Source organism: Typopeltis vanoorti, chromosome 12 (assembly GCF_054136105.1).
Source record: "Typopeltis vanoorti isolate ZY-2024b chromosome 12, IOZ_Tvanoo_1.0, whole genome shotgun sequence".
Taxonomy (NCBI): domain Eukaryota; kingdom Metazoa; phylum Arthropoda; class Arachnida; order Uropygi; family Thelyphonidae; genus Typopeltis; species Typopeltis vanoorti.
The window spans coordinates 59190654-59204255 of record NC_143560.1 but is presented as its reverse complement, the minus strand read 5'-3'; the positions used below and the strand labels follow the sequence as shown (position 1 = coordinate 59204255).

The 13602-nt window shown below is 34.0% G+C and overlaps 1 protein-coding gene across 1 annotated transcript in view; it reads right to left on the bottom strand.

The window, feature by feature from the left end:
- LOC150100820 (uncharacterized) overlaps positions 1-13602 on the bottom strand; it is a 79072-nt gene that overhangs the window by 39650 nt on the left and 25820 nt on the right. The window contains exons 3-4 of the mRNA XM_090401547.1: positions 13151-13362; positions 5620-5756 (exon numbers count right to left, since the gene is read on the bottom strand). Of these exons, the coding sequence (XP_090257673.1) occupies positions 5620-5756; positions 13151-13362 (349 nt within the window). The remainder of the gene's footprint in view (positions 1-5619; positions 5757-13150; positions 13363-13602) is intronic.

The window sequence follows — 13602 nt, the reverse complement described above, 5'->3', positions numbered from 1 at the left end:
AAGTTGTATTGATCACATATTCATAAGAAACAGAACGGCCTATCCTCTTTAATCTATTTTAACAAAATAACAGATCATCACTCGATACTGTTGAAGCTATCCTTACCTAATAGTGTTGATATGAGCTGCGCAGGTAGTCATGAAAATTCGAAATAGGCACCAATTATAATACATTTGAGAATTACATAAAAAATTATCAACCCTCAAAATGATCTATTAGATTCAAATCAGTTATATGAGAAATTTATCAAAATGATTAAATATGCGGACATCAGATCGAAATGTCACAAAAGAGTTACCGTGAAAAAGGATGTTCACACACGTTGGATAACGGATGAACTAAAAAATATGATAAGGACGCAAGAAAAGCTCTATTATAAGCATAGGAAGAATTCCTACAATTTAACATTTGGACATGACTACCGAAATTTTGCTAAACACTTAAAGGAAAAAAAAAAAGCACGCAAAAGAACATTATCTCTTAAATAAATTTACTTTTTGTATGAATGATAAAAGTAAAAAAATGGGGGTTGGTTAACATGATAATTGGTAATACAAAGCAGTGCGAATTCCCTAAAGGCAATGACGTCACCTTGTAATCAACGAAAGGAACAACATTTTGCAAATTCAATAGTTGTGACTTTGATCCTACAGAGAGAGAGAGAGAGAGAGAGAGAGAGGATAAAGTACGTGAGTCACCTTCTGTGGATTAAGAATTCCATGTATCTATACAATAAATGAAGATGAGGTAAAGAGTATAGTAATCGGATTAAAAAAGGAAAAAAATGGGATGTGAAAGATAGAAATGTCGAATAACTAAATATCATCGTTAAACATAAGTTAAAGTTCTTTGCACGTTTCATTAATAAATCTTTTGAACACGGGAAATTTGCAGAACACTTAAAGACTGCTTCAGTTGTACCGCTATTTAAAGGAGGTAACAGAAATGAAATCAAAAATTACAGACTGATATCTATACTATCCACAATCTCAAAAATTATTGAAATCCTAATAAAAAAAAACGCTTAAATAGCTATAAATACCATATCCTTTTACGCAACTAATCAATATGGGTTTAGATCCGAATTCAATACCGAAAAAGCGCTATTGAAGTTCCATAAAACAATTTATAGCGGAATGAATAAAGGAATGTACACAGCAGTCGTTTTTCTCGATATATCTAAGGCGTTCGACTGTGTTCATCATGACATACTACTACTGAAAATGTCTAGATATGGCATTAGAGGAGTTACCAATGATGGTTCAAATCCTATCTAAATAATAGAAAACAATATACCAGGTGCAGCGCATTCAGTAGCGCAACCAAAATAACAAAATACGGAGTCCTACAAGGTTCGGTGTTAGGACCCATCCTATTTTTAATATATGTTAACGATCTGTGTAAATACAAACTTTTTGGCAAAATGATATCGTTCGCTGATGATATGTCTTTCGTATACACCGAAACTACCCTTGATGATCTAGAAAATCGGATTAATCATGATATGTTGAAACTAAATAAGTGGTTTAGCAATAATGATCTTAAAATTAATACCGATAAAATGAGATATATATATATATATATACTTCACGTTAACAGATAAGCTAGATCACAATATAGCCATAAGATTGCATGAAACGAAATGCAGTGATATTCAAAATTGTAACTGTAGTTCAGTCAAAAAAAAAAAATCAGTCAAGTACTTGGGCCCCCATATCGATAGCCATCTGAAATGGAACTCCCACATCATATTTTTAACAAATAAGTTGAGGTTCGTAATCAACAAAATATATTATGTTAAAAAGTTTGTAAATGCAACATTCATAAGATGCGTAAGCTTTTTTTTAATAAATTCCTCACTGCAATATGGTATCACCTGTTGGGTTGGAGATTGCAACGATAATCTGCTTCCTTTGATACGAATACAAAATAGAATATTTAGAGCTATAGCCATTACTGACTTCGCACATTCAACCAACGATCTGTTTGTCATTCATAATATTTTGCCATTGCAGAAATTCTATCTTTATGGTTGTATATTATATGTAAGCAAGAACGGTGTAAGTTTTTCGGTATATAATGTAGACTATGGTTTAAACTGTGGTCGGAACTTGCTGGCAGTAACCAAGACAAACAAATAATTTTTTTTCATAAATCTTTTGAATACCTAACAACAAGCAGCTTCAATAAACTCCGAAATGGGATGAAATCAATAACCTCAGAATATGCCTTCAGAAAAAGATTGAGAGACTACCTCACGGGACTAAATAATGTTGGCATTTATTTTAAACGTATAAGAGATCTCTATAACTTACATATCATGTTCAATTACGAGATGTTACGTGAGCCCTCATAGATAGTCACTGGATTTTGCAGTGACTGTATCGCACAAATTTAATTTTCTCTTAACCAGTATGGCTACGGACCTTGGTTACGCATAAACATAGTCACTGACTCACTAACTTATTTTAAACAAATTTATAGACTATGAAAACTATCTGATAATGTATTTTACTCCATTTGTATATATAAGAAAAATATTTTTATTTGTCTATAACAAAATAATAATCCCAAAACAAATATAAAAACCAACAGAAAATGTGATAGTAATACTTGAATTGTATCGTTATAAATATCAAGTATATGTGATGAGAATAATAAACTTTAATAAACTATCCCTCTTTCTATTAGCCTAATTAAGCCTTTTCCATAATTGTTTTAAGATCAAACGGATGAAAGAGATCGTAAGGGACATTACCAGCAGTGAAGTGTTCTTTGGAAGGGGAATTGCTCAATTAGACCACATTTAAATAAGAAATAAACGAAATTTTCAGCACGTTCAATTGACTGCATATTAATTTTGGAAACGACTTCCCTTTTAGAGATCCAGAAACTTTTGGATTTTAAATTGATTCTGAAACGTTTTAGTCTTTACAGTTTTTAACGGCTAAATGGTTTGTTTTCTTTTTTTTATATCAAAACTGATGTTTCTTTCAAATGATAAACTAATACTTATATAAAGTCAAAAGTTTAATCAGTTTCGATCTTCATGTCACATGAAAACCATTTTCATAGATATACAAATTGAATCCAAAATATAGGGACCTACATGTTAAAATATACCGTTGATAGAAACACAAAGTTTATGTAGAGGGTAAATATTTAAGAAACAAGATAACCAATAGAAACGTAATTTTAGATTGCAGAAATGAACATCAATTATACATTATTTTATATATTTTCAAAATCAGAAGAATGAAAATATTATTAATACTGTGCTATTAATACAGAGATAACCTGCACGCGGAGTTATTGTCAGAAATCAAATGATTAATTGCTAAATTTTATAAACTTTTGCGAGGAGCTGCTCATCGAGCTGTCAAGATTTGCATAAACGAGTGCTCAAAGGTCTGTGGCTTGATTAGCACCTATTTTCGTTTACAGTATACGATGTTTTAGCATTGTATAGGACCTCTCTCTCTCTCTCTCTCTCTCTCTCTCTTGAATTCACTGCTACAGAAGCTCCATATAGATCTTTTAACTCCCACTATCCCCCCTCACCCCCCCTCTCTCTTGAATTCACTGCTACAGAAGCTCCACATAGATCTGTTAACTCCCACTATCACCCCCCCTCTCTCTCTCCCTCTCTCTCTCTCTCTCTCTCTCTTTAATAAAATACTTAATCCAGCTTTTTGAAATAATATCTCAAAAGAAGTGCGAGGCAATACGTAAGTGCAGTGGAATGTTATTATTAATCACAGTTTTCATTGTGTCACTATTAGCAATAGACGAATTGTTACGAAAATTAGTTATTTTGCAACAGCTTATCGCAATGTTGTACGATAAAGTAAGGGCTGGGCTAAAGTTGTCATATTACATTATTCTGAGTTTTGCAGGAATTAAATCAAGTCACATATAAACATGATACCTACTTACCATGTCACGTTTACGATGTTACTCCTTGAAGCGATAATAAATTTTATACTATAAATTTTGATTTATAGTATAAATTACAACATACGTTTTTGTAAAAACATACATCTCCCAACCCATAATGACCAGTAAATCAGCATATCAGTTTATACGTTTCAAAACAACTTTGCGATGAGCTATTTAGTTTATTGTTTATAATTTTTGTTAACTTTATTCGCCAACCAGTATCAAGATACGAGTATGTGTTGGCAAAATAAATAATTCCAGCCCATCAACTTCAATCAAGATTTGACTGCATTTCATTTGATACACGAATCAAGTTTAAGAATGTTCCAGTTACACAGTGTGTTACTTTCGATTAAAATGTTAATTAGTCAGCACTGGAGTAGTTTTGGCATTACTTTTTAAGGGTCACATGGAAGCATCGGATTTACGGTTGAAATCCCATCTTATCGTGTACATTAATAATGATTTGAATTTTCACTTATAATTCATTTATTTTGCAACCTAATCTCATCTTTCGAGCGAAAACTAGAGTTTTGTAACTCTAGCCTAGATTAGGCTGCAAATCTAGTCGACCGTTTCGCGAATATTCAGAAAATTGTAGTTCATGGATATTACATAGCACACTAAAGAAACAAGTTGGAGGAGTTTAATCTTTTGATGGTAGTCCACATACCTTCTTAGTGTAATGTTAGAGAACCTTTTTCTATCTAATGGACCACAAAAATACAGGACTCATTTCCAGACTCGTGCTTAAACAAGTTCCTGTGTGTAATGAAATAATTACATCTATTGATTAAAATTTAAAACATCTTTAAAATTAATTTTTAGTCAATTCAGAACAGGAGAATCTTATTGAATGCTTTATCTTTTTTTTTTTTTTTTTGCAATGAGTTATAAATTGTTAGTTTCAAGAATACGCTTCTTAATTTATACTATTAACTGGTAGTTAATTTGGATTTAAAAAAAATCAGAATAAGGAAAAGCGAGTTTGCGGAGCTCAATCTTCTGTGAGCAACACACACACAAGATTGTTAGAATAGTGATGGCGAACCTTTGATTACATAGAAATAACTAAACAAAAACCCCTCTGATATCTTCAGCGACCACTATAATCTTCTTTCTCTTCTCCATTAACTGTTTACCTTTGTTTCCATAGTAGTTCTTGGTTCTCTAAAGTATTGATTATTTCGTTTTCTAAGTTCAAAAAATATATGTAACTTAAGTTGGATCCAAACACCCAATATTGGGAGTAGCAATACAGTTTTAGCACCGAATCTCTTCCACGTATACAATAACTTGCATCCGTTTCTGCCTCAAGGAACTTTTAGTGTTATATATAAGACTAGAGAGACACGCAGGCTCTCAGTACAAAACGCTGCTTACTCTTTGAAAACATGTGAAATTTATTTTGGATAGAGAATTTATACTACTTTTTTACGAATTTCAGTGGTTCGTCAACAAATCGTCAGGCTTGCCACTTTTGGCATTCCTATTATAGGATCACTATCACTGCTGGATTATGAAAAACAGAAACTTTGATTAGTTTTAAAGGTTCAAAGGTAGGTATGTTTACCTTTTATTTCATTGAAATAATAGATCTATACATATATATCAAATCTTGAAAAAAATATATATATAAGAGAGGGAGAAGAGAGAAAGAAATATTTTATTTAACTTACCATTGATGGATTAGAAAGACAAGTTCCGCGTTCTGAACAAAGATTGTCCTCTGAGAGCCGACGGCACTCCTGGCTTCTTACAGTCACATTTAATGACCAGAATAATTCACATTCTACATCTGACACAGTGGTACGGACTACAAGAGAAGAACAGCTCATTATGTTTGGATGCTAAAGGTTTAGCCATTGTAAAGTGGATTTTTTTTTTTGCCAGAGTAACGAGTAAAAGGTTTTTTAGGATATTTTTATTCAGTTCACTAAATGCAGAAATTGAGAATAAAGATTACTTAGGAGCTCTTCTAATCACTAATGATCTTAAAAGATTTTCTTTAACTAGTCATTTACTTCAGAAACTGAAAAGAAAGCCCATCAGGTATCTACTTTCGGTCCCTGAATAATGTAAACGTCTTTGCTATGAAATACAAGGAGTTTAGTCCTCTTTCAAAATCATTCTAGAGATTGCTGTGCGAGTTTTCAATAAAATGAGAAATATTTCATTTGGTTGTGCTATTGGTTTTCAATAATTAGAAAATATACGAGACGTTCTCGTAAACCAGAAAAATATAAACATTTTCCCAAGAAATGAAATCCCTGACATTGCAATGAAGCGCATGAAAGAGTATGAAAATCCAAATATTAAATTTATTCTGCACACCATTCTATCTAATAAACTACAGTACGGAAAATCAAATTCATGGAGACTTCTTTTCTCTCTTGAGATGCGTTTTTCTTATGGAAAAGATCTACAATGCGATTGCGAAAGAATGTTTTAATATGGAAAAGCTTTAAATTTATATTAAACTGGTAGTGTGCATACGATTAATCATAATTCATAGGCCCCATACCATTAAAATTTAAGAAAATATGTCTCATCTATTATTTATGAGAATTTAATAACCACATTATGGTTATCTCTCGTAGTTTTGCACGTGATTTTGACGTCATAAAAGACTCCAATTCAAGCACGTTTTCCCCCTCTCTTCTATGGTAATATCTTGTATTATATAAATAATGTTAATATTTTCTTCCGCTAATGTAACCTATATTACTCTGCTGCGTAGTTTCTTTATGCAACGTCAGAGATAAACTTTATTAGAAAAATGATTCCATCATCGAATTGCAGTAAAATACAAATAATCACAAATTTAAGTAGACAAGTAATTATTATATTGTATGATCGTCTTATGCTTTTTAAGTACTGCTGTTCATATAAGATCATCTCATACGTAAAAAATAAGCCACCTGTTGAGAACTTAGGAGGTGACTAGTTTAAAAGTGAATACTTGGCTAACATTCTTTCATTTTCACGTAGCCACTTCTGAATTACAACTTCTTACCATATTAACTACGTAACTCATTATGAGTTACGTATTTTTTTTTTTTTCATTATTTTACCTAAAAGTAAGTAAGTCAGTGGATAGTGTGCCTTGGAGATGTATTCCATTCATGTATGAATAGAATACATGTCCTCCCTGTTAAAGTTTTTGGAGGAGACCTTAGGCAATTTCAAAACAAATATACACTGCTTAGATAGAAGTCAAGGGATATCCCAATGGTCAAAGTGCATCGTGACATTTAAAGTCAGGTGTTAGTAGCCGGTATAAATTGAAGGAATATGATGCTCCAAGTCAGTGCAACAGTGTGCGGATTGAATGGCTGCGAGAAGGAAACTGACAGAGTTTGAAAGAGAATGAGATGAAAAGTGCAGGGAATCAACTGCAAGTTATTGTTATGCAAATTATGCAAAAACTGCCATTCATCGGCCGATTCGTTCAATGCAGAGTTCAGAACATCAACTGGAACACGAATATGCACAAAAACATTCAGAATCGATGCTCATAACATGGGTTTACATGGTAGAACCGCAACATGCAAGCTCCGTATTATCTGAACCAACATGCAGCGTCGTCTTCAGTGGTGCAGAGCGTGTACAGTGGGACGTGGAAGCTTGGAAAGCTGTGTTATGGAGCAACGATTTACGCTACACATTCTACCGAGCAGATGGACGGTATGGGTGTGGCGGATGCACGGTGAACATCTCTTACCAGAGTGCGTAACCGGTAAATTATGAAATTCGGAAGTGGCGGAGTGATGGTATGGTCCTGTTTTTCCTGATGTGGCCTCGGACCACAGTTTGTTATGCCACAAACATTGGACTCCGAGAGTTATGGCGTTTCTACGGAACTAATCATTGTATCTTTCAGCAAGACAATACACCATGTCATAATGCTGCTGTTGCTGCAGTAACTGTGTGATTTGTGGACAGGAACGTCACTACACTTGATTGGCCTCCACAGAGCCCCCGGTCTAAATCATACCGAACACATATGGGATGAACTGAAGCGTCGGGTGAGATCAAGGGACGTCCGCTCCACAACTTTCCAGGACCTCGTTACATGCCTACTGGAAGAATGGTCGAAAATTCCCATGGATCGCTATCGTACTCTTGTGGAAAGTATGCACGTAGGATTACTGCAGTCATCGCAGCGAAAGGAGATCCTACAGCTTATTAAGTTTGGCGCCGTGGCTGTTTGTTTTGTTCCTCACACTATAGTGTGTCTTGACTTCTTTCCAAGCAGTATATTCCGAATTAAGTCACAATTGGATGATGTGTACAACCTTTAAAAGAATCACCTGTCTTGTATCTCTTGTCTCGCTCCACCGGTGATTGCATCGAAATTCTGAAGGAATTTGAACAAAGTAAGAAACTGTTCTAATTTTGGTAAAGATGTTTACCAGAAGACTTTTGTTTAATGTTTTTTGCTCATTTCAAAGTTTCTGTCTCATTCATTAATTTGGTTTGAAGCTGCAGATATTGTGAGCAATGTCTTATTGTTAATATCTCTGTTGAATGTGACCGATCAGTAATATTAATCTGAAATCAGAGTTACACAGCCTTAATAATTCTCGTAATATGGACAAGATCAGCGACTTTATAGTAGCTAGATTAAGCATGCAGCCTCCGTAGCTCAGTTGATTTCGACGAAGCTTTTTGTTTGCATAAGACTTAGATTCGAATCCTGTTGATGATGCGAGTAACCTTTATCAAGGCTTTTCCATTAAAGATGAGTTAGCCGATCTTATATTGAGGTGAAGGGTTTTTCTTCCGGAAGCTCGGGGGTTTTCATACTGCATACTGGCAAACCGGGATAGCGAACACATATCTATTGACATAAAATACTTACGCTTAGAGGGATGCAGAAGAGGAATGACAACCCGATTGCATTAAATTTCCTGAAATTAGGGAACTCTACCCGTCTAAAGACCGAATGAATGGATGGATTATGAATTATTGCTGTGACTCTTGATTAGTCTAAGGATATTTAAATTCATAAATCAAATGAATTTAAATTCAAACGACTATGTGAAAAGTTATTTTGCTGTGCATAGGAAAATCAGTAAAAACAAATTGCCGACCTAATTGTTCAAGTGAATAAAGTCTCTGCTCCCCAGCTAACTGGCACTCGATTCATTCACTGTGGGCATGGATGTTTGTGAATGTTTTAAGAGGGGTATATGATTTTCATCTCCATGTGAGACCACTGATGTGCTTACTAAGCCTGAATTGTGTTGAAAGAACTGCGTTGGTTTTTCGTTTCCGACTATATAACCCTTCGTCCACATCAAGTACTAGCTTCTTATTAATTTTTCAATTCAGCTTGAACACTACTACATGCTGAACATTACTAAATTGTATAAAACTGGTTGTTCCGCTATAAATTTCAGTCGTTACTTAATGCAGTATTGATAAATTTCAAAAGCTGAGATTGTTATTGCTTATCTGTTAGATAACTTAAAAGACAAATAAATAACACTGGAATAATAGCAATGTTTATTGAATTTATTTCACAATCTCTCTGTTTCTTATTCATGTTTTACGGCACTTTTTTTGTTTTGTATTAATATTAGCAGCTGTATCGGTTACTGTATTGCAATCCTCTCGCAGTGCACATGTTACGTTGATTATTGGAAATCGAGGGAAAGGAAGAGCCCGTCCCCCAACCCTTTATCCAACGTTATATTGAAACAAAATGAAAAACTTGTAGGGAAACGTTGAAAAGATTTCAATCTGAACTAAAAATGAACGCAGGTTCTGTACAATGAGTTTGGGATCACATTAGGTGCAACATGCAGCACGTGCAATCATCTTCGAAACGAAAAAAGAAAAAACTTCATTGAGAGTGAAATGTAATTGCTGCTAAAAAGAAAAGATTTTGAAAATATTGTAAGAAATGATGAGGAGGATCCATACAGTGCAGCAGGATGCCAATGAAATTATTACGGTTTTAAACAATAGTTCTAAAGTATTATTTAAACCATTGAATTGGATCTGTTAGGACCATGACAGTCGTAACACACACGCACGCACGCGCGCACACACACACACACACACACACACACACACACACACACACACACACACACACGGGGGGGGGATGAAAAGTTCTGATAAACACCTAGAACAAAAATTAATTAATTTTATGTCGTCTTATATATCCTAAAAGAATAAAAAATTTGATGAAATACGGGGGTTTAAGGGTTTTAAGATATATTCTTTCTTGTGGTTACATACGTTGCTGCTTTAATATCGTTTTTGTTCTAGATTTTTATCAGAACTTTTCAACCCACACCCTCGCATGTGACGGACTGGGAAAACGTTGCTCAGCAGTGGTCAGTATGCTTAAGCGATGATGATGAATATATTTTAATAATAATAATAATAATAATAATAATGAATTTTCGCATTTAGGACTAATAAAACAAAAGGGAGGCATTCAATTTTGTCATTCTAGGGTGAGTGAGAAGCTTGAGAAGAAGCTTTAATATTGATCCATTAATTTATTCAGCGTTCCATAATCAAGTACAAACTTTATCAAAGATCATACGTATAACCTAAGAGCAGAAGCTCATTCGGGTTACAACAGGTGACAAGTTCCAGTTAACTATATATGTAAATATAAATCTCACCCACAAAAGGTTGTAAACCTATCTTATCTTAGTACTGTGAGCGGACTAGGAGTTTATCCGGTAACTTGCTCTAGAGACTAAACATGTGACTTTTTTAAGTCGCTAATCCTCCAGTAAGCAGAGAAGATCTCACACTAGCCGAGGAATTTCATCTCCCACTTGAAGGCATTCAGAACATTCATTCCCTAAGTAGGATTCAAATCTACCACATGTTGGTTGGACATGTGGTAGATTTAAGTACTATCCAATTTGTTAACTGCACTGGCATTATCCAACAAAGGAATGTGCTTTGCATTAGGGGAAAATACTAAGGAAAGTGATCGGATCTTACTCCACCTTTACCACGAGTTGCCTCAGACTTGCACTACGTGCAAGCGCAAATTTGACTTACTTGTCTGTTTGCTTACTTGGGAAAAAGGATTAAAACCTAGCTTATAAAATTGCTTGGTATATATATATATATATATATATATATATATATGAAAGAATGATCATTAACTCGTTTAACATACATAGTTTTATAAAGAATTGAATGGCTAGAACCGACCGAGATTTAAGTAAAAAGGTTTTCATATAAAAACACGACTACGACTAGTTTCGGCTTGTAACAGCTTTCATCATTCTTTACTGCCGAGCTTGAAACGGATAATTCCTTGCCTTTTCTTGATGTCAAACTGACTCGCTCTTCTGGTAAACTCGAAATATCGATATATAGAAAGCCCACACATACCAACAGATATCTGCATAGTCAGTCCCCTCACTTCCCTCCTAATAAGCTTGGAATAATTTCCACCTTGGGATATAGAGCCTGTTCTCTTCTGGATGACCCAAATGAACTTCTTACAGAAATAAACCATCTCAAAACTTCTTTCGAAGTTAATGGATATTCCAAGAGAATCATTGAAAGATTCCTTCTTAATCCTAACTCAGAAGACATAACTAAGAAGAAACAAATAGATTCAAAGGCAATATATCTGTTCTTTACATAAGTACAGTTTCACATAAATTAGCAAAAGTTCTAAGAAAATACAATATCAGAACCTTGTTCACTCCACTTCCAAAGATCCGTTTCTTAATAAGCCACCCAAATCCTTGTCATTATCAACTCAAATACCCCGGTGTATATGAAATATTGTGTGATTGTGATATTCCTTATTTTGGGCAGACAGACAAATCTGTCGAGTTGCGTATGGAAGAACACATGAGGGACATTACTTACAAGAGACAGCGAGCCAGTGCATTATCAAGTCATATCCTTTTCTCGGCTAATCCTAATGATGAAAACCAAAGTCACAAAGTCTGCTGAGAAAACTCTATTAACATCTGCAATGATGAACTAGAGAGAAAAATCGTGGAATCTAGGGAAATCATCTTCAGTCCTGTTCATCTAAATAATAACTTGAGCTACAACCTTCCAGATTGTCATTCATGTACTGGCGTTCACGAGATGCTACTAGCACGCACTTTCCCAACAATACAACTAACGAAAGAACAGCTTTAAATACAACCACAACGATTTAATGTCATTTATGTATAGAGACTCTCTATGATGTTCATAGTTTATTTAAGCTTCAGTGTTTTAGTGATTTTTTTTCTTTCTTTTATAATGTCACCTGATGAAGGCTGTTACAAGCCGAAACTAGTCGTGTTTTTATATTAAAACCTTTTTACTTAAATCTCAGTTCTAGTCATTCAATTCTTTATAAAATATATATATATATATATATATATATATATATATATATATATATATTAAAAGCCGAAACTAGTAGTGTGTTATACATCAAAACTTTACAGTTATTCTCGGTTTCAATCATTAAATTCTCTTTATACAAACAAAACAACCGAGTCAATGTTTCGCAACGCACGCGCACGCACACACACACACATGTATTATCTGTGCATATATAATCTATGTATAATCTGTGCAAATAGTAAAATCTCATTACTCTAGTACATACTTTGTTAACTACATTTATCATCTGTGCTTTTTTATTTAAATTAAAATCAGTTGTTAATCCTAAATAAGTTATGGGTATTTGAATTTTCCCAGCAGTTCAAATTATATAAGGTTATTCGAATGGAACAGTTCATTTGGTAATATGAAAACTGTTTTTTGTGGCACTCAGACTAAGTCTATTTGAGTGCAATCAATTTGTTACTTTTAGAAGATAAGCGTTCACTATGGTTTATATTTTTATATATACATAATATGTAAATTATAATTATACATATCTATGGAAGTGATAATTAAGTTATATGACTTTCATTGCCATTTGATGACTATAGAGTTCCTAGCCTAACTTGTTCATCGGTTTTTCTACTCATGATACTCAAAGCACTAGTACAATGGGATTCTAACTTCTCTTCACATGATTGGCAAAACTTCGTTTCACATAGTAACTTGTTGAATATGGAATTTTAAATCTTTAAATTCCATAAAAAAGAAGTAAATTAATTCTACATTAGTCCCTCCGAATCTATCCTCAGGTCGAGTTTCTTTCTATAATTATTCGAACGGCATTTGATTTATGACAGTTTTGCTCTCTTATAAGATACTCACCAGTAAAGACATGAATTCCCGCCAGAAGGAGTTCTTCTCCGAGGGTAATGTTGTCCGATAATTTGACTGTCCATTTAGCGAGTGCTTCGATGGGAAGAATGGCAGGGTCACAAGATATGGCTTCCCTTTCTGGTATAGGATCAAGTGTAACACGTGCAGTGACGTCATTTTGATCGATATCAACTATACTTCCTGTAAGATTGATGCTTAATCTGAAAAGACCGTATATGATACATTTAGTGAAAAGCTTCAGAAAATTTTCTTTCGGTGCATGGGTATTTACACAAGTATATATTTTTATGATATTTACATTATTAGAATTTAAGAAACAGGCATGGCTTCCCTTTCTGGTATAGGATCAAGTGTAACACGTGCCTAATTATTTAATCGTATTACTGGTTTGCTTTTTTAATGAAAATAAGAGATACGAAAATTTGAAATACACATTGAAA